Source organism: Nesoenas mayeri (assembly GCF_963082525.1).
Source record: "Nesoenas mayeri genome assembly, chromosome: 35".
In the NCBI taxonomy this organism is placed as follows: Eukaryota; Metazoa; Chordata; class Aves; order Columbiformes; family Columbidae; genus Nesoenas; species Nesoenas mayeri.
Genome location: NC_137576.1, coordinates 84,513 through 109,981, shown reverse-complemented (window position 1 = coordinate 109,981; position 25,469 = coordinate 84,513). Strand labels below are relative to the sequence as shown.

At 60.2% G+C, this 25,469-nt stretch overlaps 1 protein-coding gene across 3 annotated transcripts; it reads left to right on the top strand.

The window, feature by feature from the left end:
* Positions 1–114: 114 nt before the first annotated feature.
* On the top strand, positions 115–25,469 carry ACTN4 (actinin alpha 4). Of its 3 annotated transcripts, none has more exons than XM_080361609.1 (21): positions 115–294; positions 4,795–4,909; positions 6,031–6,150; positions 6,989–7,075; positions 8,340–8,427; positions 8,919–8,997; positions 9,119–9,200; positions 9,788–9,873; positions 11,020–11,112; positions 12,790–13,020; positions 13,186–13,333; positions 14,601–14,751; positions 16,040–16,148; positions 16,902–17,042; positions 18,016–18,198; positions 18,379–18,513; positions 19,570–19,749; positions 20,932–21,078; positions 21,771–21,851; positions 22,194–22,352; positions 24,446–25,469. In XM_080361609.1, exons 1-21 carry the CDS (start codon positions 154–156, stop codon positions 24,602–24,604), a joined length of 2,715 nt encoding a protein of 904 aa, XP_080217735.1. In that variant the 5' UTR covers positions 115–153; the 3' UTR covers positions 24,605–25,469. The 3 variants fall into 3 exon arrangements, with proteins under 3 accessions (XP_080217735.1, XP_080217736.1, XP_080217737.1); XM_080361610.1 differs by lacking the exon at positions 9,788–9,873 and adding an exon at positions 9,357–9,442; XM_080361611.1 differs by lacking the exons at positions 115–294; positions 4,795–4,909; positions 6,031–6,150; ... (2 more) ...; positions 8,919–8,997; positions 9,119–9,200 and adding an exon at positions 9,435–9,442.

Here is a 25,469-nt window from a genome sequence, read left to right as displayed (position 1 = left end):
GGCGGGGCGATGATAGCGCGGGGGCGTGTCCAACGCGGGTGGGCGGGGCGCGGCGGGCGCCCCCGGGCGTGGCGGCGGGCGCATGCGCAGTGCGGGGGCGCGGGCGGCGGCGCGGGGCGGCGGCAGCAGCGGAGCGATCGCGGTCGCGGCGCCATGGTGGATTATCACAGCGCCGGGCAGCCCTACCCCTATGGCGGCAACGGGCCCGGCCACAACGGCGACTACATGGCCCAGGAGGACGACTGGGACCGCGACCTCCTGCTCGACCCCGCCTGGGAGAAGCAGCAGCGCAAGGTGGGCCCGGGGACGGGGGTCGTGAGGCGGCGGGGCCTGGAGGGACCCCTGAGCCTTCGGGGCCCGGGGGCGGCCTGGGGGGGACCCCTGAGGCGGCAGCGCCCGGGCGGGGGGGCTTGTGGGGCCTCAAGGGGCCTAAGTGTGGGGGGGGCCTGTGGGGACCCCTCAGTGTTTAGAACTTGGGGGGGGGGGGTCTGTGGGGACCCCTCAGTGTTTAGAACTTGGGGGGGGGGCCTGTGGGGACCCCTCAGTTTAGAACTTGAGGGGGTCTGTATGGATCCTTAAGTGTTTACAACCTGGGGAGGTCTGTGGAGACCCTTCCGTGTTTAGAACTTGGAGGGGGGGGGGGGTGTCTGTGGGGACCCGTCAGTGTTTTGAACTTGGGGGGGGTCTATGAGGACCCCTCAGTGTTTAGAACTTGCGGGGGGTCTGTGGGGACCCCTCAGTGTTTAGAACTTGGGGGGGGTCTGTGGGGACCCCTCAGTGTTTAGAACTTGGGGGGGTCTGTGGGGACTCCTCAGTGTTTAGAACTTGGGGGGGTCTGTGGGGACCTCTCAGTGTTTAGAGCCGGGGGGGGTCTGTGGGGACCCCTCAGTGTTTAGAACTTGGGGGGGGGTTCTGTGGGGACCCCTCAGTGTTTAGAACTTGGGGGGGTCTGTGGGGACCCCTCAGTGTTTAGAACTTGGCGGGGTCTGTGGGGACTCCTCAGTGTTTAGAACTTGAGGGGGTCTGTGGGGACCCCTCAGTGTTTAGAGCCGGGGGGGGGTCTGTGGGAACCCCTCAGTGTTTAGAACTTGTAGGGGTCTGTGGGGACTCCTCAGTGTTTAGAACTTGGGGGGGTCTGTGGGGACTCCTCAGTGTTTAGAACTTGGGGGGGGGGTGTCTGTGGGGACCTCTCAGTGTTTAGAACTTGTGGGGGTGCTGTGGAGACCCTTCCATGTTTAGAACTTGGTGGGGGGTGTGGAGACCCCTCAGTGTTTAGAACTTGGGGGGGGTCTATGAGGACCCCTCAGTGTTTAGAACCTGGGAGGGTCTGTGGGGACCCCTCAGTGTTTAGAGCCTGGGGGGGGGTATGGGGACCCTTCAGTGTTTACAACCTGGGGGGGGTCTGTGGAACCCCATGGTAGGAAATGGGGGTGCTGAGGGGAGACACCCCAAGGTGTCATTGGGGTCCTGGGGCTGGGTGAGGGGACTTGGGGACACTGGGTGGACTTGTGTGGCTGAGGAAGGACTTGGGGGTCTGGGCAGGACTTGGGGGTCTGGGCAGGACTTGGGGGGCTGACACGGCCACCCAAACCCTGTGTGGTGATTCTCCTGTGCCGGGGGGGGGCTGCAGATCTTTGAGACCCCCCCCATTCCCCTCTTTACGGATGTGGGGCCAGACGGCGCCGAAACGTCGGGATCCGCTCCCCGGGCCAGGAACGGGGAAATACAGGAGCAGCAAAAGGGCGGCGGGTGGGGCAGGGCGAAGGGCGCCGGCCACGGGTGACAGCGCGGGGTGACGTCCCCGCGCCGCGCCCCGACCCCTCCCGCCACCCGACCCCCCGGGTTAATCATTGCGGCCCTGCTTCGTTACCTTAATTAGCGGCGGTTGCGGCGGGAGGCCGAAGGGCAGAGCCCCCGCTGCCCAGGTTGCCGCTGTGAACCCGCCTCTTATTGCCAATCACGGCGCAATTTTGGGGGCAGGACGCGTTGTTTTGGTTCTGCCAGCGGTTTTGGAGTCCCTTGGTGGGGCCGGGGGCTCCGGTTTCAGCCCCATACGGGGAATGAGGCTCCAGATTTCAACTGGTTATGTGGTTGGGACCCCCCCGTCGTTGCCTCGTTAACACGCCTCGTTAATTGAAGCATCACCTGGCTCCGTCCTCCCTTTCTCCGGTGACTTCGCCTCCTCGTCCAGCACCACCATGAACGTGGGGGTTCGGCCGCCCCGAAAACACCCCGATGAGCCTCTCAAGGAGCCCCGACCCGCGGAGGACACGTTGGAAACGGCCAGTTTTTGCGTTAATTAACGTTTGCAGAGCAACTTCCCGTCGTGGAGAAGCCGCCGGCGCGTCCGCCGTCCCCCCGTGGATCCGCGGGTGGTTTGAGAGGCCGATTTGAAGCCGAAACGGGGGCGGCCGAGGCCTCGCGTGGGGGCGCCGAGCTCCCCGGGGTTGCTGCTCTGGAATCCCAGTTATGCGGCCGGAGCAGCGGGGGCACGTCCGTCCTTCCTGCCGCCCGCGGCCGCGCGTCCCGCTGCCAAAAACAACCCGGAAAAAGGCAAAATCACCGCCTTAAATAGCCACACGCGCTCCTTGGGAAAGAACTCCGCGAGAATCCGCCGGCCCCGAGGGTCACAACGAACCTGGTCGTTAATTACCCGCTTCGGGATAAACCACCGAGATGCTGGCGCCGGGTGCGTTTGAAACGCGCGTTTTAAGCCCGTTTTCGCGCGTCCCCGGTGGGTTTTAGGCCTAATCCGCCTCCGTAATCCCGACGTCTCAATCCCAGCTCGGCAGGTTCGTTTACCCGCTCGTTAATTCTCCATAAATGGGGAATAATCGGAGGCGCCAAATGCTTTCTCGGGGTGTGTCTGGGTCCCCAGCTCCTCGTCCTCCCAGCCTGACTCACCTGCGCCCTTATCTCCCCGGCACCGCTCCCAGCCCTGCGGGAACAGCCGTTTTCCCCCCTTTTCACCCCAAAACCCCCTCAGGAACGGGCGCAGACATCGCTTCTCATTGCCCACTCATGATTTAGCCGTTTTCCCCCCTTTTCACCCCAAAACCCCCTTGGAAACGGGCGCAGACGTCGCTTCTCGTTGCCCGCTCCCCATTTAGCCGTTTTCCCCCCTTTTCACCCCAAAACCCCCTCGGGAACGGGCGCAGACGTCGCTGCTCGTTGCCCGCTCCCGATTTAGCCGTTTTCTCCCCAAACCCAGGGCCAAATAAGGGCAAGGAATGAGGAGAATCCACGGGGCCACTTAACGAGGCCCCGACTAACGAAGCAACGAGCAAAACCCTCATTTCTCTCCATTTTGACGCGGTTCTTTTCCCTCCCCCCCCAACAAACACCAAGCGGTTTGATAATTAATCCCGTTAATTACCACCCGTGTCCCTCGGGGATCCCGGTTTCTATTGCGGAGTTTTAAGTCTCCACGATGTGCGAAGGCCGTAATTTGGAGTAATTTGGAGCCCTAACGAGCCGCTCGTTAGCGGCGCTAACGAAGCAGGTCGCACGTTCGGAGTGGGTTTTAACCTAAAATCCACGAAGCGAGCCCAAAAAGCAGCGAGGATTCCGGGCAGGTTTGGGGCTACAGTCCAAATTTGCCTTAAAAGGAAGGAAAACACCCCGAATCCAACGGGATCCCTCGCGGTGCCGCCGTTAGGAACACGATTTGGGGTTAAATCGCTACATTTACACCCCCAAAACGCCCGAATTTGGGGAGGGAAAAGCACCAAAGCGCGTTTTGCCGGGTGCGTTTTTCCACGGGGTTTTGGGGGGAAAAGGGTTGGGAACGGATCCGCCATCCCGGGGGGGGTTTTGGGGTCCCCCCCCAAAAGGCGCCGTGCACACAATGCCTGGAAAGCGCCGGTTTGATCTGCGGTTCCGGGGGAAGGAAATTCCAGCGGCGCCGCTTTGATCCCACACGTCGGGGTCACTCGAGGGGGGGGAAATGCAGCATTTTGAGCAGAAACGCCGTTCTGGGGGAGTTTGGGGTGAGCTCGGGGTGTTTTTGTCGCTCTCCGCGGGTGTTTTGAGGTGTTGGGAAGCAAGGCCGGGCTTTGAGGGGATTAGGCTGGGTTTAAATGTGGTGGCATCCCCTTAAACCGGAGCAGAGTGGCTCCTGACATCAAGTGGACACATGGAGATGGTGGCGGCGCTCGGGCTCTGTTTTCAGCTCATTTCTCCCCAAAACGAGCTCCTATTGGTACCAACACCCGGCACAGACACACAGTGAAAGGTGACGGCGCTCAGGCTCCGTTTTCAGCTCATTTCTCCCCAAAACGAGCTCCTATTGGTACCAACACCTGGTACAAAGACACAGCGATGGTGACAGCGCTCGGGCTCCGTTTTTGGCTGATTTCTCCCCAAAATGACCTCCTACCGGTGCCAACACCCGGCACAGACACACAGCGATGGTGACAGCACTCAGGCTCCATTTTTGGCTGATTTCTCCCCAAAACGACCTCCCATTGGTGCCAATAACCGGATTTGCATGTCTGGCTCCACCGGGCAGCACGGCCTAAATCCTGCCCTAAAAGCACCTTTGGTGCCGGGCGCCCCCGCACCGCGGTTTACACTCTGAGATGGGCTGAAAGTCGCTTCCCAGCCTAGGCCGGGTTTAACTAAGCCCGGCTTAAGCCAGCAGCGCCTTTCCTGGGGTTGGATTCCTCTGGAATTTGCTCCGTTTGCTCTTTGACGACTTGACCTTCGCTGGCAAATGTTGGCAAGGGAACGGTGCGGGAATGGGGAGTGGAAAATGGGTCGGAAAGTGCTTTTTTGACGCGTTTTGGCCCGCAGACGTTCACGGCGTGGTGCAACTCGCACCTGCGCAAGGCCGGCACGCAGATCGAGAACATCGACGAGGATTTCCGCGACGGGCTCAAGCTCATGCTGCTCCTCGAGGTCATCTCAGGTCAGTCCCGCTCCCTAAGTACCTTTATCAAGTGAGATTTTGGGCTGTTTTCTCCCCAAAATGAGCTCCTGTCGGTGCCAACACCCGGCACAGACACACAGCGATGGTGATGGTGCTTGGGCTCCATTTTCAGCTCATTTCACCCCAAAACGAGCTCCTGTTGATACCAACACCCAGCACAGACACACAGACATTGACAGCTCTCAGGCTCCGTTTTCAGCTGATTTCACCCCAAAACGAGCTCCTATGGGTGCCAACACCCAACACAGACACACAGAGACATTGACAGTGTATCAACACCCGGCACAGACACACAGAGACATTGACAGTGTACCAACACCCGGCACAGACACACAGAGACATTGACAGTGTACCAACACCCGGCACAGACACACAGAGACATTGACAGTGTATCAACACCCGGCACAGACACACAGAGACATTGACATTGCTCAGGCTCCGTTTTGGGCTGATTTTTCCCCAAAATGAGCTTCTGTTGGTACCAACACCCGGCACAGACACACAGCGACATTGACAGTGTACCAACACCCGGCACAGACACACAGCGACATTGACAGTGTACCAACACCCGGCACAGACACACAGCGACATTGACAGTGTACCAACACCCGGCACAGACACACAGCGATGGTGATGGTGCTTGGGCTCCATTTTCAGCTCATTTCTCCCCAAAACAAGCTCCTATCAGTGCCAACACCCGGCACAGACACACAGAGACGTTGACAGTGTACCAACACCCAGCACAAACACACAGTGATGGTGACGGCGCTCGGGCTCCGTTTTCAGCTGATTTCCCCCCAAAACGAGCTCCTATCGGTGCCAACACCCGACACAGACACACAGTGATGGTGACAGCGCTCGGGCTCCGTTTTGGGCTGATTTCACCCCAAAACGAGCTCCTATGGGTGCCAACACCCGGCACAGACACACAGTGATGGTGGTGGCACTTGGGCTCGATTTTCAGCTGATTTCTCCCCAAAACGAGCTCCTATCGGTACCAACAGCTCCATTTTGCCTTTTTCATGCTTTTTATCACCATCCTTGCTCTTTTTTCCCGCTTTTAACCCTAAAATGCCCCCCTTGCGGTGTCTCCTTCGCAGGGGAGCGATTGCCCAAACCCGAGCGGGGCAAAATGCGCGTGCACAAGATCAACAACGTGAACAAGGCGCTGGATTTCATCGCCAGCAAGGGCGTCAAACTCGTGTCCATCGGAGCCGAAGGTGAGTCCGGCTTCGGCGTCTCGGAGCCCGAGCGGCGCGGGCGGCTCCGGCTCCTTCCCGCGGTCGCTGCTCATTCAGAGACACTTGGCAAAAACCCCCCTAAAAACCTCAAAATAAGGCAAATATTTGCGCCCGCTTGTTCGGTGCGTTTGGGCCTCGCTGTGGTTTAAAAACCCCCGAATTCCGCCTGTTTTTGATCCTCCGAGCTCCGGCTCGGTTTGGTCCGCCCGCCTGAACCGGAGCGGAAAGCAGCCGCGGTTTGGCTGCGTTTGCACCGCGGTCGCCGGCGCTTTGTCTTTGATATAGAGCAGGGGGTTAGAATCCGGATTTACCCCTCGCCCCGAGGCTCCGGTGCCGCTCGGGGGGGTCCCCGATGCGTGTCCCCCCCCAGGTTTGGCAGCGGCTCCCCTTGCAGAGCCAGTTTGGGGCCGGCGGCTCCTTCAAGGGCCGGGGGAGGTTCCCGAAACCGGAGCGTGTCCCGACTTGGTTCACACAGGCGACGCGAGGGTGTGGTGGGGGTTACAACACCCAGAGGACACCCCCAAAACAACACCCGTGGGGCCACTCGGGGGTGGGAAACGACGAGAGCGCCGCCCCCCCCCCGAAAGGCCGCACTTGGAAGTGATTTTGGGGACGATTCTGGGATTTTTTGGCCGCAAAAGACACGCAACGCGGAGCCTGCGATTGTCTCTTGGTGTCTGATGGTGCAGCGAGTCCCGAGTGTGCGGTGGAACAGGGGGACCCCAAAAACCTCCTGCATGTTCCCACACACCCGGAGGCACAACCGGCGGCGTTTGGCGCGGAACCCAGGACGGATTTTGCCCTCTTTGGCTTGCAGAGATTGTCGATGGCAACGCCAAGATGACGCTGGGCATGATCTGGACCATCATCCTGCGCTTCGCCATCCAGGACATCTCGGTGGAAGGTGAGGGACGGGGACACGAGGACACAAGGGACGGGGACACGATAGGGACACGAGGACAGGGACACAAGGACAGGAGGGATGGAGACACGAGGACACGAGGGACGGGGACACGATAGGGACACGAGGGATGGGGACACGAGGACACGAGGGATGGGGACATGAGGGATGAGGACACAGGGACACAAGGACACGAGAGATGGGGACACAAGGACAGGAGATATGGTGACATGAGCGACGGGAACACGAGGACACAAGGGACGGGGACATGAGGACATGAGGGACAGGGACAGGAGGACGGGGACATGAGGGATGGGGACACGAGGACATGAGGGACAGGGACATGAGGACACGAGGACGGGTACATGAGGGATGGGGACGTGAGGACATGAGAGATGGTGACATGAGGGACAGGGACATGAGGACATGAGGACGCGGACATGAGGGACAGGGACAGGAGGATGGGGACATGAGGGATGGGGACACGAGGACATGAGGGACAGGGACATGAGGACACGGGGACGTGAGGGACAAGGACAGGAGGATGGGGACACAAGGGATGGGGACACGACACGAGAGATGGTGACATGAGGGGCAGGGACATGAGGGATGGGGACGTTAAGACATGAGAGACGGTGACATGAGGGACAGGGACATGAGGACACGAGGACGGGGACACAGGGACATGAGGGATGGGGATGTGAGGGACAGGAGGACGGGGACACGAGGGATGGGGACACGAGGACATGAGGGACAGAGACATGAGGATGGAGACATGAGGGATGGGGATGTGAGGGACGGGGACACGAGGGATGGGGACGTGAGGGACAGGGACAGGAGGACGGGGACACGAGGGATGCGGACACGACACGAGAGACGGTGACATGAGGGACAGGGACATGGGGGTGGGGACATGAGGACACGAGGGATGCGGACACGAGAGACGGTGACATGAGGGACAGGGACGGGGATATGGGGGATGGGGACATGAGGACACGAGGACGGGGACACGGGGACATGAGGGATGGGGACGTGAGGGACAGGGACAGGAGGACAGGGACACGAGGGATGGGGACACGAGGACTTGAGGGACAGGGACATGAGGTCGGGGACATGAGGGATGGGGACATGAGGACACAAGGGACGGGGACACGAGGGACAGGGACACGAGAGACGGACACAAGGATGGGGACACAAGGATGAGGACACGAGGGATGGGGACACGAAGAGGCGGCCACGAGGGCTGATCCCGCGCGTCCCCTGGCAGAGACCTCGGCCAAGGAGGGTTTGCTGCTCTGGTGCCAGCGCAAAACGGCTCCGTACAAGAACGTCAACGTGCAGAACTTCCACATCAGGTCAGGAACCGCTGCGGGGGCACCGGGACCTGGGGCACGGCACCGAAACATGGGGCATGGTACCGAAACATGGGGCACGGCACCGAAACATGGGGCACGGCACCGAAACATGGGGCACGGCACCGAAACATGGGGCATGGTACCAAAACATGGGGCACGGCACCGAAACATGGGGCACGGCACCGAAACATGGGGCACGGCACCGAAACATGGGGCACGGCACCGAAACATGGGGCACGGCACCGAAACATGGGGCATGGTACCAAAACATGGGGCACGGCACCGAAACCTCGGGCATGGCCGCGGGGGCAAAACGCGGCTACCGCGGGTTTTACCCCTTTATTCACTGTGGTTGCGCCTGAGACATCCGCCCTTGTCCAGAGGAGGGTGGTTCCGGGGTCTGAGGCAGATAGGCGATGCGTCTTTGTCCGTCGGTCTCGCTGTCCGTCAGTCTCGCTGCCCATCGTCTCACTGTCCGTCCTCTCCCGCAGCTGGAAGGACGGTCTCGCCTTCAACGCCCTGATCCACAGACACCGGCCGGAGCTCATCGAGTACGACAAGCTCAGGAAGGTAAAACCGCGCTCTGGTTTGTGCCGCTTTTCCCTCCGAACCGAGCCGGGAGCGCGGCCGTTTGTCCGTCCGTCCGTCCAACGTCCGTCCGCGGCTCCACCCGCTCGTCTCCCCTCTCCAGGACGACCCGGTGACGAATCTCAACAACGCCTTCGAGGTGGCCGAGAAGTACCTGGACATCCCCAAGATGCTGGATGCCGAGGGTGAGCGCGCGGCGCCGCGTTGGACGCCGCGGGGCCGTGTCTAACGCGCTTTTCCCCCCGTACAGGTGTATCCGTCTGGTTCTTAGGAGCCGCCGCTCGGTGGGATTCCGGCCCCGCGGGCCCCGTCTCGCTCTAACGCTTGTCGTTCGCTTGCAGACATTGTCAACACCGCGCGCCCTGATGAGAAAGCCATCATGACCTATGTGTCCAGCTTCTACCACGCGTTCTCCGGGGCACAGAAGGTACCGCGGCGGCCGCCTCGCCGCCTCCGCACCGCAGCGCCCTCCGCTCACGCCTCTTCTCTTTGCAGACGCGCCGTTCCTCTGTCTCTCCGCGCGACCCGGGAACCAGAACCTCAGCTTGTTCACTTATTTATCTTTAACCAAACAAGCCGAAAACCGCTCGCCTTCCCCAAACCGAACGCGCCGGGGCCGCGGCGGCTCGGCCGCGTCTCCGAACGGAGCCTCGGCGCTTCCTTAGCGACAAGCAGCTCTGGTTCGGCTCCCGGCGCTCGCCGCGCTCCCGAGGCGGCCGCAAGGTCTCCCCGGCGCTGCTTCACGCGCTCTCCTCCCTCTCTCTCCGCGCAGATATCGTGGGCACGCTCAGGCCCGACGAAAAGGCCATCATGACATACGTGTCCTGCTTCTACCACGCTTTCTCGGGGGCGCAGAAGGTGAGCTTGGCCGGCTGGGGCTGCTGCTAACACACCCCCCTCCCAATTTTGGGGCTCCCCGCGGGCGCTTGCGCTTGCACGGCTTCTGGAAACCCCGACGCGGGGTCGGCTTGAGCTCCGCTTGGCTCAGGAGAGGCTTAAAGCTCAGCCTAAGGCTCCGGCGCCGGACACGGCTTCCCAGGACCATGTCGGCGTGCTGGACAGGAGGCGGCGCGGGTAACGCTCGCGTGGTTTGGTTTTGAGCCGGGTTTGTTGCGTCTCCTCGGGCTGAGCCGGGTTTGCCAGAGCTCGAGGTGGCGTCTAAATCAGCTTTATGGAGCTCGGGCTGCGCCCCTCGTTAGGGAGGCTCGTTAGAGCAGCGCGGGGTTGGGGACGGACCTGTCACCCCGGGGGGGGCTCCTGCTCCTTCCGAAACCCAAAACGGGGTGAATCGGGAGGGATTTGGGCAATAAATGAGCCTCTTGGCTAAAAAAACAAGAGAAATCGTGTCCGGACCCATCCCCGCGCGGTTCTGCTGTGCAGCGCTGGTTTACGTGTTGGCTAATGAACATCGGGGTTAATTACCGCCTGTCTCACCCCGCACGCCGCAGGAGGAGCCCGGCGTTCCCTCCCACCCCCCCGCTTGGTTTTCTGATTTCTCCTGGCTTCGTTAATTACTTGGCTTGGTTAATTGGTTTCGCCTCGCTCCCCTCCTGGTTTTGAGTTGATTTCTTTCACTTTCCGCCCGCTGGTTCTTGCTCTCCCGCGGCTCCCCAGACCCTCTCTGGCTCTCGCCTCCTCCTCTCGGACTCTTTGTGCCGCCTCCCGAGGTACCAGGTCCCCCCTGCTCCTCCTTCCTGCCTCCTCCTCATCCTCACGGAGGCTCTGCCCCCCCGGGACGGAGCTTAAAAACGGGGGAGAACCCCCCAAAAAAGAGCATGAGCGGCTCTGCGCTCCGCACGGCGAGCGGGGACGAACCCCCGCGCGTCCCGCTCGCGGGTTCGGGGGCCAAAATAACGCCGAGTTTGCCATTTCCCTGGTAAGGTTTGACACCGGGATGGCTCGGGGAGCCCCCGAACCCCCGGTAGAACGGGGCGGGGGGAGGCGCAGGTTTTGGGGTTCCCCGCTCTGAACCCGCCGCCTCGTCCCGCTCGGGTGTCCCCCCAGGCCGAGACGGCGGCGAATCGCATCTGCAAAGTGTTGGCCGTCAACCAGGAGAATGAGCATCTCATGGAGGACTACGAGAAGCTGGCGTCTGACGTGAGTGCGGGGTCACCGGCCTCCCCGCTCCCCAAAACGCCATTTCCCTGTTAAACCCCGTTTGCCCCATGAAACCCCGTTTGTTAAACCCCATTTTCCCCGTTAAACCCCGTTTGTTAAACCCCATTTTCCCCGTTAAACCCCGTTTGCCCCATTAAACCCTGTATGTTAAACCCCATTTTCCCCGTTAAACCCCGTTTGCCCCATTAAACCCTGTATGTTAAACCCCATTTTCCCCGTTAAACCCCGTTTGCCCCATTAAACCCTGTATGTTAAACCCCATTTTCCCCGTTAAACCCCGTTTGCCCTATTAAACCGCATATTCTCCATCACACCCCGTTTTCCCCGTTAAACCCCGTTTTCCCCGTTAAACCCCGTTTTCTCCATTAAACCCCATTTTCTCCATTAAGCCCTGTTTTCTCCATTAAACCCCATTTTCTTTGTTTTCCCCATTAAACCCCGTTTTCTCCATTAAACCCCACATTCTCTGTTAAACCCCGTTTTCCCCGTTAAACCCCATATTCTCTGTTAAACTCGTTTACCCCGTTAAACCCCGTTTTCCCTGTTAAACCCCATTTTCTCCGTTTCCCCCGTTAAACACCATTTTCCCCATTAAACCCCGTTTTCCCCATTAAACTCCATTTTCTCCATTTTCCCAATAAAACCCCATTTCTCTGTTAAACCCCATTTTCCCCATTAACCCCTTTTTCCCTGTTTTCCCCGTTAAACCCTGTTTTCCCCGTTCAACCCTGTATTCTCCATTAAACCCCGTTTTCCCTGTTAAACCCCGTTTTCCCCGTTAAACCCCGTTTATCCCTGTTAAACCCTGTTTTCTCCATTCAACCCTATTTTCCCCCTTAAGCTCTGTTTTCCCTGTTAAACCGTGTTTGTTAAACCCCATTTTCCTTGTTGAACCGCATTTTCCCCGTTGAACCGCATTTTCCCCGTTGAACCCCGTTTTCCCCGTTAAACCCCGTTTTCCCCCTTAAACCCCGTTTTCCCGGTAAACGCCGTTTTACCCATTAGACCCCGTTTTCCCCATTAAACCCCGTTTCCCCGTTAAACCCCGTTTCCCTATTAAACCCCGTTTCCCCGTTCAACCGTACATTCTCCGTTAAACCCCGTTTCCCTATTAAACCCCGTTTTCCCGGTAAACGCCGTTTTACCCATTAAACCCCGTTTTCCCCATTAAACCCCGTTTCCCCGTTCAACCCCACATTCTCCGTTAAACCCCGTTTCCCTATTAAACCCCGTTTCCCTGTTCAACCCCACATTCTCTGTTAAACCCCGTTTCCCCGTTCAACCCCGTTTCCCCGTTCAACCCCGTTTTCCCCGTTAGACCCCGTTTTCCCTGTTAAACCCCGTTTCCCCGTTCAACCCCACATTCTCCGTTAAACCCCGTTTCCCTATTAAACCCCGTTTCCCCGTTCAACCCCGTTTTCCCCATTAGACCCCGTTTTCCCCATTAAACCCCGTTTCCCCGTTCAACCCCACATTCTCCGTTAAACCCCATTTCCCTATTAAACCCCGTTTCCCCGTTCAACCCCACATTCTCCATTAAACCCTGTTTCCCCTTCAACCCCGTTTCCCCGTTAAACCCCGTTTTCCCCATTGAACCCCGTTTTCCCCCTTAAACCCCGTTTCCCCGTTAAACCCCGTTAAACGCCGTCCCCCCAGCTGCTGGAGTGGATCAAGCGCACCATCCCGTGGCTCGAGGATCGCAGCCCCCAGAAAACCATCGCGGAGATGCAGCAGAAACTGGAGGATTTCCGCGACTACCGGCGCGTCCACAAACCGCCCAAGGTGCAGGAGAAGTGTCAGCTGGAGATCAACTTCAACACCCTGCAGACCAAGCTCCGGCTCAGCAACCGCCCCGCGTTCATGCCCTCCGAGGGGAAGATGGTTTCGGTGAGAGCTGCTGGCGTCCTCCATCTTGGTGCTCGCCCACAGGGGGTTTGGGGATGGATTCCTCTCCAAAACGCGGCCGGAATGGCTTCGGGGGGCTCGCGGTGATGAAGGCGATGGAGCCGCAAGCCGCGGGTCCCCGCTGAGCGCCGTCCCCGCCGTCCCCAGGACATCAACAACGGGTGGCAGCACCTGGAGCAGGCGGAGAAGGGCTACGAGGAATGGCTGCTCAACGAGATCCGGCGCCTGGAGCGGCTCGACCACCTGGCCGAGAAATTCCGGCAGAAAGCATCCATCCACGAGGCCTGGACCGAAGGTGCGGGACGGAGGGGTCATGGCCACCGAACACAAGTCGCCCCCGGAGTGACGGAGCGCTCGAGCCCTTTTATAACGCGCCGGGACCGGGGGCGACCGTCCCGGCTGCGGGGACGATGCGGCAAACCTGGGGGCCTGGGGGCGGCAGGGTGACCGTGAGCCAGCACTGGGCCCTGGTGGCCAACGTGACTTTAGTGACATTTGGAGCCCTGAGGTGATTCTGGTGCCGCCATTTTGACCCTGAGGTGATTCTGGCGCCATGTTGGCCCTGAGGTGATTTTGGCGCCATTTTGGCCCTGAGGTGATTTTGGCGCTATTTTGGCCCTGAGGTGATTTTGGCGCCATTTTGAGCCTGAGGTGATTTTGGTGCCATTTTGACTCTGAGGTGATTCTGGGGCCATTTTGATCCCTGAGGTGATTTTGGCGCCATTTTGATCCTGAGGTGATTTTGGCGCCATTTTGACCCTGAGGTGATTCTGGCGCCATTTTCTGAGGTGATTTCGGTGCCATGTTGACCCTGAGGTGATTCTGGCGCCATTTTGATCCCTGAGGTGATTTTGGCGCCATTTTGACTCTGAGGTGATTCTGGGACCATGTTGACCCTGAGGTGATTCTGGCGCCATTTTGAGCCCTGAGGTGACTCTGGTGCCATTTTGACCTTGAGGTGATTCTGGCGCCTTTTTTTGAGGCGATTCTGGTGCCATTTTGACCCTGAGGTGATTCTGGCGCCATTTTTTGAGGTGATTCTGGCGCCATTTTGACCCTGAGGTGATTCTGGCGCCAATTTTTGAGGTGATTCTCGTGCCCTTTGTTGAGGTGATTCTGGTGCCATTTTGATCCTGAGATGATTCTGGCGCCATTTTTTGAGGTTTGATCCTGAGATGATTCTGGCGCCATTTTTTGAGGTGATTCTGACGCCATTTTGACCTTGAAGTGATTCTGGTGCCATTTTGATCCTGAGGTGATTCTGGTGCCATTTTTTGAGGTGATTCTGGCGCCATTTGGAGCCATTGGTGATCAGTACGGACAGGGTGAGTGTCAGGAGATGGAGCCATCGCTGACACCAGTGACAGGACAGGGGGTTCAAACCGGAACCCAGGAGGTTCCGCTTGAATATGAGGAGAAACCTCCCCATGGTGAGGGCGGCAGAGCCCGGACGCGCTGCCCAGCGGCCATGGAGCCTCCTCCCTGCGCCATGCAGCCCGCGGGGCTCCCGCGTCCCCGGGGGCTCCGGCGCCATGGCGCTGAGCGCAGCCCCGCGTCCCCAGGCAAGGAGGCCCTGCTGCGGCAGAGGGACTACGAGAGCGCCACGCTGTCCGACATCAAGGCGCTCATCAGGAAGCACGAGGCCTTCGAGAGCGACCTGGCCGCCCACCAGGACCGCGTGGAGCAGATCGCCGCCATCGCGCAGGAGCTCAAGTACGGACCCGGACACCCCAGGACACCCCTGGACATCCTAAATCACCCCAGGACACCCCCAAGCACCCCCAGACCCCCCAGGACACCTTCAGACACCCCAGGACACCCCCAAGCACTCCCAGACCCCCCAGGACACCTTCAGACCCCCCAAGACACCTTCAGACACCCCAGGACAACCCCAAGCACCCCCAGACACCCCAGGACACCTTCAGACACCCCCAGACACCCCAGGACAACCCCAAGCACCCCAGGACATTCCCAGATACCCCTGGACATCCCCAGACACCTCAGGACACCCTAGAACACCTTCAGACACCCCAGGACACCCCCAGACACCTCAGGACACCTTCAGATACCCCCAGACACCCCAGGACATCCCCAGACACCCCAGGACACCGCCAGACACCCCAGGACACCCGCAAACACCCCAGGACACCCCCAAACACCTCAGGACACCCCCAAACACCTTTAGACACTCCAGGACAACCCAGGCTACCCCAAAATACCCCCAGACATCCCAAAACACCTTCAGACACCCCCAAACACCTTCAGACACCCCAGCACACCCCCAAACACCCCTGACGCTGCAGGCCACCTAGGACCCCCCATAACACCTCAAGACACCCCCAAACACCTTCAGATGCCCTAGGACACCCCAAGACACCCCAGGCCACCCCCCAAGCTCCCTCAGACACCCCAGGCCATCCCCAAACAACTTCAGACACCCCAGGCCACCCCCAAACACCCCTGACACTGCAGGCCACCTAGGACGCCCCCATAACACTTCAAGACACCTCAGGGCATTCCAAGACACCCCAGGACACCCCCAAACACCTTCAGATGCCCCAGGACACCCTAAGACACCCCAGGACACCCCCAAACACCTTCAGATGCCCCAGGACACCCCAAGACACCCCAGGACACCCCCAAACCCCCCCGGCCACCCCGCGCTCCCTGCGAACCCCCCGTCTCGGGGCTGCCGGCGCAGCCGCCGCGCAGACAGAGCCCCATTGTTCTGCTCCCCCCCGGCCCCCCCGCCAACCGGGAGCGCCCCACGCCCCCCCCTTTCCGTTCCCCTCCCCAATTAGTACACGCGGCCGTGAATGGGGCCCTTATTCCCTCCATGACCGCGACGCGGGGACGCGATCCCGCCATGGGCTTCTTGCGGGACGTCGCCGCTTCCCAAAGCCGCGGGGAGATGGGAGCCGCGTTTTGGGGAGCTTTGGGGGCCCCCCAGGCTGTGCGCCCCCTCCCCGCGTCCCCACACGGTGCCGTTTTGCCTTTGAAGCGAGCTGGATTACTACGACTCGCCCAGCGTCAACGCGCGCTGCCAGAAGATCTGCGACCAGTGGGACGTGCTGGGGTCCCTGACGCACAGCAGGAGGGAGGCGCTGGAGGTGAGCGGGGACGGGGGGGACATGGGGATTGGGGGGGACACGGGGATTGGGGGGACAGGGGACACATGGGGACGAGGGGGACGTGGGGACGGGGGGGACACGGGGATGGGGGGATGAGGGGTATGCGGGGACACGGGGGATGAGGGGGATGCGGGGACAGGGAGGACACGGGGACGAGGGGGACGGGGGTACACGGGACAGGGGGGACGCGAGGTCAAGGGGGACACGGGGGAACACGGGGACGAGGGGGACGCAGGGATGGGGGGGATGAGGGGACGAGGGGGACGCAGGGATGGGGGGAATGCAGGGACAGGGGGGACATGGGGATGGGGGGATGTGGGGACAGGGGGCACACAGGGACGGGGGGGACATGGGGATGGGGGGGACACGGGGACAGGGGGGACGCAGGGATGGGGGGGATGTGGGGACGGGGGGGACGAGGAAGATGCAGGGACAGGAGGGACAGGGGGACGCAGAGACAGGGGGACGTGGGGATGGGGGGGACACAGGGACAGGGGGACGTGGGGATGGGGGGGACGCAGGGATAGAGGGGACGCAGGGATAGGGGGGACACGGGGATGGGTGGGACACAGGGATGGGGGAGACGGGGGAGGACAGAGGGGACGCGGGGACAGGGGGACACAGGGACGAGGGGGACACAGGGACAGGGGGGACACGGGGACGGGGGGACACGGGGACGGGGTTGACGGTCACCGCGGGTTCCTGCGCTGCTGACGCCCCCCGCCCGCGCAGAAAACAGAGAAGCAGCTGGAGACCATCGACGAGCTGCACCTGGAATACGCCAAGCGCGCGGCTCCCTTCAACAACTGGATGGAGAGCGCCATGGAGGACCTGCAGGACATGTTCATCGTGCACACCATCGAGGAGATCGAGGTGAGGGGGGGACAGGGCCCTGCGCCCTTCAACGCGCCCCCCGAGATCTTTGCAGGTGGTTTGGGGCCGTTCTTAGATGTTTTGAGGTGGTTTTTCAAGCTGAGCCTTGGTCATATTGCGCTTGAATAAAGGGTTTAGGTCAGATACTGTCAGGATATACTTGGGGAAAGTAGATATAGATATAGAAATAGATATATAGATGTAGATATAGATGTAGATCTAGATATAGATATGGATATAGATATATAATATATACAACCATAGCGCACCGAGAGTGCCCGATCTCATCTGATGTGGGAAGCTAAGCAGGGTTGGGCCCGGTCAGTACTTGGATGGGAGACCTTGTGGCCGGGAAGCCAATGGGACCTGGGGGGATTAGAAGGGGGTGGTCAGTAGGTCAGAGAGGTTCTCCTGCCCCTCTACTCTGCCCTTGAAAAAGGGTTTAGTTTGGATACTATCAGGATATACTTGGGGATCATATATATATATATAATGTATACAGCCATAGCACCCTGGGAATGGCTGATTGGGGAAGCTAAGCAGGGTCGGGCCCGGTCAGGACTTGGATGGGAGACCAGCACTGGAGCTGGAGAAAAGGAGACTGAGGGGTGATTAATTAATGGTGATCAATATGGAAAGGGTGAGTGTCAGGAGATGGAGCCAGCGGTGACATCAGTGACAGGACAAGGGGTTCAAACCGGAACCCAGGAGGTTCCGCTTAAACATGAGAAGAAACTTCATGGTGAGGGCGGCAGAGCCCGGACCTGCTGCCCAGGGGGTTGTGGAGTCTCCTTCTCTCCACCATCCCAACCCGCCTGGTTCCTGCGTCCCCTCGGGGGGCTCCTGATCTGAAATATATGAGCTTTCAAGGTCCCTTCCGATCCCTGACATAGATCCTGTGATCTGCGAGGTCCCCAGGGTGCCTGGGGGGGGGGGCCGAGCTGGTGTGACCCCCACATTCCTGTCTCCCCAGGGCCTCATCGCCGCCCACGACCAGTTCAAGTCGACGCTGCCCGACGCCGACAAGGAGCGCGAGGCCATCCTGGGCATCCAGCGCGAGGCGCAGCGCATCGCCGACCTGCACGGCATCAAGCTCTCCCGGAGCAACCCCTACACCTCCGTCACGCCCCAGCTCATCAACTCCAAGTGGGAGCGGGTACGTGACCCCCCGGGCCCTTCATTAGCACGACGCTGATTAATAATGACGGGATCAGCTGCGGCTCCTCTGCCGTTGTGCCTGGAGCTCCGTGGCTCTCCCAAGTTCTCCCGGCTCCCAGCGCCCCCGATCCCCGCAGGATCCCCACGGTCACCCGTCCTCACCCCGTTGTCCCTGCAGGTGCAGCAGCTGGTCCCCAAGCGGGACCACGCGCTGCTGGAGGAGCAGAGCAAGCAGCAATCCAACGAGCACCTCCGGCGGCAGTTCGCCAGCCAGGCCAACGTGGTGGGGCCCTGGATCCAGACCAAGATGGAGGTGAGTCCCCCCCGGGGTCACCTGCCCAAAGGAAAGGGCAGAAAAGGGTGAAACCGTTGAGGAGAGCGGCCCAGGGGTCGCGGGGGTGCGAGGAGCAGCCTCAGCACCTCGGGGTGCTGCGCCCACCCAGGCCCCCAGGGTGCTGTGCAGCCAGCACCGAGCCCTTGTGGCCACAAAGGCAAGTGGTACCGAGGTGGATTAAAAGGAGGGCGATCAGTAGGTCCAGACAGGTTCTCCTGCCCCTCTACTCTGCCCTTGACAAAAGGGTTTAGTTCAGATACTATCAGGATATACTTGGGGAACATATATACATATATATATATATATATATATATATATATAATATACACAGCCATAGCACCCTGAGAACGCCTGATCTCATCTGATCTGGGAAGCTAAGCAGGGTCGAGCCCGGTCAGGACTTGGATGGGAGACCTTGCAGCCAGGAAGCCAATGGGACCTGGTGAGGTTAGAAGGGGGTGGTCAGTAGATCAGAGAGGTTCTCCTGCCCCTCTGCGCTGCCCTTGAAAAGGGGTTTAGTTCAGATACCATCAGGATATACCTTAGGATCATATATATAAAATATATACAGCCATAGCACCCTGAGAATGGCTGATTGGGGAAGCTAAGCAGGGTCGGGCCCGGTCAGGACTTGGATGGGAGACCTTGTGGCCAGGAAGCCAATGGGACCTGGGGGGGATTAGAAGGGGGTGGTCAGTAGGTCAGAGAGGTTCTCCTGCCCGTCTGCGCTGCCCTTGAAAAGGGATTTAGTTCAGATACTATCAGGATATACTTGAGGAACATATATATGCATACATAATACGTGCAGTTACACCACCCTGAGAACGCCCCATCTCGTCTGATCTGGGAAGCTAAGCAGGGTCGGGCCCGGTCAGGACTTGGATGGGAGACCAGCTGGGAATCCCGGGTGCTGTGGGCTGAGCCAGCACTGGGCCCTTGTGGCCAGGAAGCCAATGGGACCTGGGGGGGTTAGAAGGGGGTGGTCAGTCCAACCCCTGACACTCCATGATTCGGTGTTTTCGGTCCTGATGGCAGGAAATCGGGCGCATCTCCATCGAGCTGCACGGGACGCTGGAGGACCAGCTGGAGCAGCTCAAGCAGTACGAGCGGCGCATCGTGGAGTACAAACCCAACCTGGACCTGCTGGAGCAGCAGCACCAGCTCATCCAGGAGGCCCTGATCTTCGACAACAAGCACACCAACTACACCATGGAGGTGGGCGGGGGGCTGAGCTGGGCCTTGGGGCGCCCCACAGGGGGTTTGGGGACACCCAGAGGTGCCCTGTTCCACTTCCTTGGCGTGGGGGGTGTCGGGATGTCACCAAGGTCCCACTCCCTCCTGTGGATTTTGGGCACATCCAGGGGGTTTGGGGACACCCGTGGTGTGCAGGGTGTCACCAGTCGCTGGGGTCCCGCTCCTTCCTGTGGGTTTGGGGCGCACCCCAGGGGGTTTGGGGACACCCTTGGTGCATGGGGTGTCGGGGTGTCACCGGTCACCGAGGTTCCGCTCCCTCCTGTGGGTTTAGGGCGCATCCAGGGGTTTGGGGACACCCAAAGGTGCCCTGTTCCACTCCCTTTGGCACAGGGCGAGTTGGAGTGTCACCCGTCACCAGGGTTCTGCTCCCTCCTGTGGGTTTGGGACACATCCAGGGGTTTGGGGACACCCAAAGGTGCCCTGTCCCCCCGCTTTGGCGCAGGGGGTGTCGCGGTGTCACCCGTCACCAGGGTTCTGCTTCCTCCTGTGGGTTTGGGACACATCCAGGGGTTTGGGGACACCCAAAGGTGCCCTGTTCCACTCCCTTGGCACGCAGGGTGTTTGAGGTGTCAATGGTAGCCGGGCTCCTGCTCCCTCCTGTGGGTTTGGGGCGATTCCAGGGGGTTTGGGGACACCCAAAGGTGTCCTGTCCCCCCGCTTTGGCGCAGGGGCTGTTGGGGTGTCACCCGTCACCGGGGTCTCACTCCCTCCCGTGGGTTTGGGGCGCATCCAGGGGGCTTGGGGACACCCTTGGTGTGCAGGGTGTCACCATTCACTGGGGTTCCGCTTCCTCCTGTGAGTTTGGGACACATCCAGGGGTTTGGGGACACCCAAAGGTGCCCCGTCCCCCCGCTTTGGCACAGGGGATGTCGCGGGGGTTCCGCTCCCTCCCACGGGTGTGTTGGGGTGCACCCAGGGCTATCAGCGACCCCCACAAGTGCCCTTGTCCCCTCTCTTTGGAGCCGGGGTGTCACCAGTAACCGCGTCCCCAACTGCCCTGAGGTGGAGTGACCGCGGAATGCGGTGCAGGGGGGCGGACAGGGGGTGTCCCCCGGCGAGGGGGTGTCCCCCAGTGAGGGGGTGTCCCCCGGCGAGGGGGTGTCCCCCAGCGAGGGGGCGTCCCTCAGCGCGGCGTCCCCGCAGCACATCCGCGTGGGCTGGGAGCAGCTCCTCACCACCATCGCCCGCACCATCAACGAGGTGGAGAACCAGATCCTGACGCGCGACGCCAAGGGCATCAGCCAGGAGCAGCTGCAGGAGTTCCGCGCCTCCTTCAACCACTTCGACAAGGTACCGGGGGGCTCCCAAAACCCCCCCCGGGGGGGGACTGGGGGACCCACCCACAGCCCCCTAAAGCTCCTGCGGCTCCTTTGGGGGGTGGCAGCAAAATGCCGCTCAGGGGTCCCACTAACGTGGTCTCGTTGCCCCCTGTGTGTCCCTGACCCCCCCTGTGTGTCCCTGACCCCCCCTGTGTGTCCCTGACCCCCCATGTGTGTCCTTGACCCCTGTTCTGTTTCTCTGCCCCCACCTTGTGTCCCTGACCCCCCCATGTGTCCCTCTGACCCCCCGCTGTGTCCTTGACCCCCCCACACGTGTGTCTCTGCCCCCACATATGTGTCCCTGATCCCCCTGTGTCTCTCTGCACCCCCATGTACCTCTGACCCCCCCTCATATATCTCTGACCCCCATGTGTCTCTCTGCCCTCCCACATCTTTCTGCCCCCCCCACGTCTCTCTGCCCCCTATATCTCTCTGCCCCCCCTACATCTCTCTGCCCCTCCCCCGTCTCTCTGCCCCCCCCGTCTCTCTGCCCCCCCCCCATCTCTCTGCTCCCCCCCCGTCTCTCTGCCCCCCATGTCTCTGCCCCCCCGTCTCTCTGCCCCCCCCCGGTCTCTCTGCCCCCCCGCCCCCGTCTCTCTGCCCCCCTACTCCGTCTCTCTGCCCCCCCGCCCTCTCTCTGCCCCCCATGTCTCTGCCCCCCAGGACCACGGGGGGGCGCTGGGCCCCGAGGAGTTCAAGGCCTGTCTGATCAGCCTGGGCTACGACGTGGAGAACGACCGGCAGGTACCGACCCCTCGCTCTTCCTCCTCCTCCTCCTCCTCCGGTTCTCTCCCCTCTAACCCATCTCTGCCTCTCTCTCCTTCCTCCTCCTCCTCCTCCTCCTCGCTCTGCATGCGCCGCCGCTCTCCTTCCTCTCCCTCCTCTTCCTCCCGGCGCAGAAACGGGGGGGCAGTGACGCCGACGCCCGCGCCGGATCCAGCCTGGTAACGCTCGCCACCGGTTTTCACCGCCTTTATTTCCTGTTTCCACCTTTTTTTGTTGCCGCCGAGCTCGGGGTGGGGGGGCAGTACTGGGGGGCGATGCCGGGGGGTGATGCTGGGGGTCTCACCGCCGTCCCCCCCGCAGGGTGACGCCGAGTTCAGCCGCATCATGAGCCTGGTTGACCCCAACGGCAGCGGCAGCGTCACCTTCCAGGCGTTCATCGACTTCATGTCGCGGGAGACGACGGACACCGACACGGCCGACCAGGTCATCGCCTCCTTCCGCGTGCTGGCGGGGGACAAGGTGCGTCCGCCGCCCCCGGCGCGGGTTTGTCCCCCGCTGGGACGGGGGGATACTCACTGGCCACCGGTTTGCTGGGGACGCCAGACTGGGAGGAGCGGGTGACACTGGGAAGAGCGGGTGACACTGGGAACTGGGAGGAGCGGGTGACAGTGGGAGGAGCGGGTGACAGTGGGAGGAGCGGGTGACACTGGGAACTGGGAGGAGCAGGTGACACTGGGAGGAGCGGGTGACACTGGGAGGAGCGGGTGACACTGGGAACTGGGAGGAGCGGGTGGCACTGGGAGGAGCGGGTGACACTGGGAAGATTCGGTGACACTGGGAACTGGGAGGAGCGAGTGACACTGGGAAGAGCGGGTGACACTGGGAAGAGCGAGTGACGCTGCGAGAAGTGGGTGACACTGGGAACTGGGAGGAGCGGGTGACACTGGGAGGAGCGGGTGACACTGGGAACTGGGAGGAGCAGGTGACACTGGGAGGAACATGTGACACTGGGAGGAGCAGGTGACACTGGGAGGAGCGGGTGACACTGGGAGGAGCGGGTGACAGTGGGAACTGGGAGGAGCGGGTGACAGTGGGAGGAGCGGGTGACACTGGGAGGAAAAGGTGACACTGGGAGGAGCGGGTGACACTGGGAACTGGGAGGAGCGGGTGACACTGGGAGGAGCGGGTGACACTGGGAAGATTCGGTGACACTGGGAGGAGCGGGTGACACTGGGAAGATTCGGTGACACTGGGAACTGGGAGGAGCGGGTGACACTGGGAAGAGCGGGTGACACTGGGAAGAGCGGGTGACGCTGCGAGGAGTGGGTGACACTGGGAACTGGGAGGAGTGGGTGACACTGGGAGGAGCGGGTGACACTGGGAACTGGGAGGAGCGGGTGACACTGGGAGGAGTGGGTGACACTGGGAACTGGGAGGAGCAGGTGACACTGGGAGGAACGTGTGACACTGGGAGGAACAGGTGACAGTGGGAGGAGCGGGTGACACTGGGAGGAGCGGGTGACACTGGGAGGAGCGGGTGACACTGGGAACTGGGAGGAGCGGGTGACAGTGGGAGGAGTGCGTGACAGTGGGAGGAGCGGGTGACACTGGGAGGAGTCCCTGAGTCCCTGATGCTCTTTGAGTCCCTGACGCTCTTTTGTGGAGTCCCTGACGCTCCTTTGTTGAGTCCCTGACGCTCTTTGACGTCGAGTCCCTGACGCTCTTTGACGTCGAGTCCCTGACGCTCTTTGACGTCGAGTCCCTGACGCTCTTTGGCGTTGAGTCCCTGACGCTCTTTGGTGTTGAGTCCCTGACGCTCTTTGGCGTCGAGTCCCTGACGCTCTTTTGTTGAGTCCCTGACGCTCTTTGGTGTTGAGTCCCTGACGCTCTTTGGTGTTGAGTCCCTGACGCTCTTTGGCGTTGAGTCCCTGACACTCTTTGGTGTTGAGTCCCTGACGCTCTGGCGCCGGGTCCCTGACGCTCTTTGGTGTTCAGTCCCTGACGCTCTTTGGTGTTGTGTCCCTGACGCTCTTTGGTGTTGTGTCCCTGACGCTCTTTGGCGTTGAGTCCCTGACGCTCTTTTGTTGAGTCCCTGACGCTCTTTGGTGTTGAGTCCATGACGCTCTTTTGTTGAGTCCCTGATGCTCTTTGGTGTTGAGTCCCTGACGCTCTTTTGTTGAGTCCCTGACGCTCTTCGGCGTTGAGTCCATGACGCTCTGTGACCGGGTCCGTGACGTTCTTTGGTGTTCAGTCCCTGACGCTCTTTGGCATCGAGTCCTTGATGCTCTTTGGCGTTGAGTCCCTGACGCTCTTTGGTATCGAGTCCCTGGCGCTCTTTGGTATCGAGTCCCTGACGCTCTTTTGTTGAGTCCCTGACGCTCTTTTGTTGAGTCCCTGGCGCTCTTTGGTATCGAGTCCCTGGCGCTCTTTGGTATCGAGTCCCTGACGCTCTTTGGTATCGAGTCCCTGACGCTCTTTGGTATCGAGTCCCTGACGCTCTTTTGTGGAGTCCCTGACGCTCTTTGGCGTTGAGTCCCTGACGCTCTGTGACCGTGTCCCTGCCGCTCAGGCGCCGCGTCCCTGACGCTCCGTTGCTTCTGTTCCCTTCCCAGAACTACATCACGGCGGAGGAGCTGCGGCGCGAGCTGCCCCCCGAGCAGGCCGAGTACTGCATCGCGCGCATGGCGCCGTACCGCGGCCCCGACGCCGGCCCCGCCGCCCTCGACTACAAATCCTTCTCCACCGCCCTCTACGGCGAGAGCGACCTCTGAGCACCAAAACCCCCCATCCCACCCCATTCCCATCACCGGGACCTGGGGGGTCTCCTTTATCCGGCGGTCACACCTTCCGCCCCCCCCCATACACCTATGCAAGGATTTATTTTTGGGTTGATTTCTGTCACTTTTAGGGGGGGGTTTCTCACCTTTTCAGCGGTTTATTTTTTATGTTAATATAAACCCTTTCTATTTTTTCAAGTGACACCCAAATTAGCCGCCCCCCCCCCCACCCCATCCCCCCCCCCCCCTTTTTCTGCCTTTTCCGGAGCAGAAAAGAGGAAGAATCCAAACGGGCCCTTTGCGGGGGGGGCGCCGGCCCATCCCCCCCCCACCTTGGAGCAGGTTTTTCTGAGGACCAAAAAAATCTTTAAGAAAGCAAAAAATAAATCTTAAAAAAAGGCAAAAAAAATCTTAAAAAAATGCAAAAAAAAAATCTTAAAAAAATGCAAAAAAAAAACTTAAAAAAATGCAAAAAAAAATATCTTTAAAAACGCAAAAAAAAAAATCTTAAAAAAATGCCAAAAAAAATCTTAAAAAAACGCAAAAAAAAATCTTTAAAAACGCAAAAAAAAACCCACAAAAAAACAAAGAAAAAAAAAAAAGCTGATCTTCGAAGATTTAAATGAAAAGCAGAAGGTTCCTATTTAGTTTATTAACTTACGGATTTATTATATAAATATATATTCACCTTGCAGCATCTAGCACCGGGTTTCTTGGTCGTGTAATTAATTAAAATCGCTCGTTAACTGTTAATGACGGCAGCTGGTCCCTTCCTCACCCGCTGGGGGGCGCCCGGGGACCCCCCCGCTCGGGTCTTTTATTGGGGGGGTCCAGGATAATAAACGGTGTCGGATTTTTA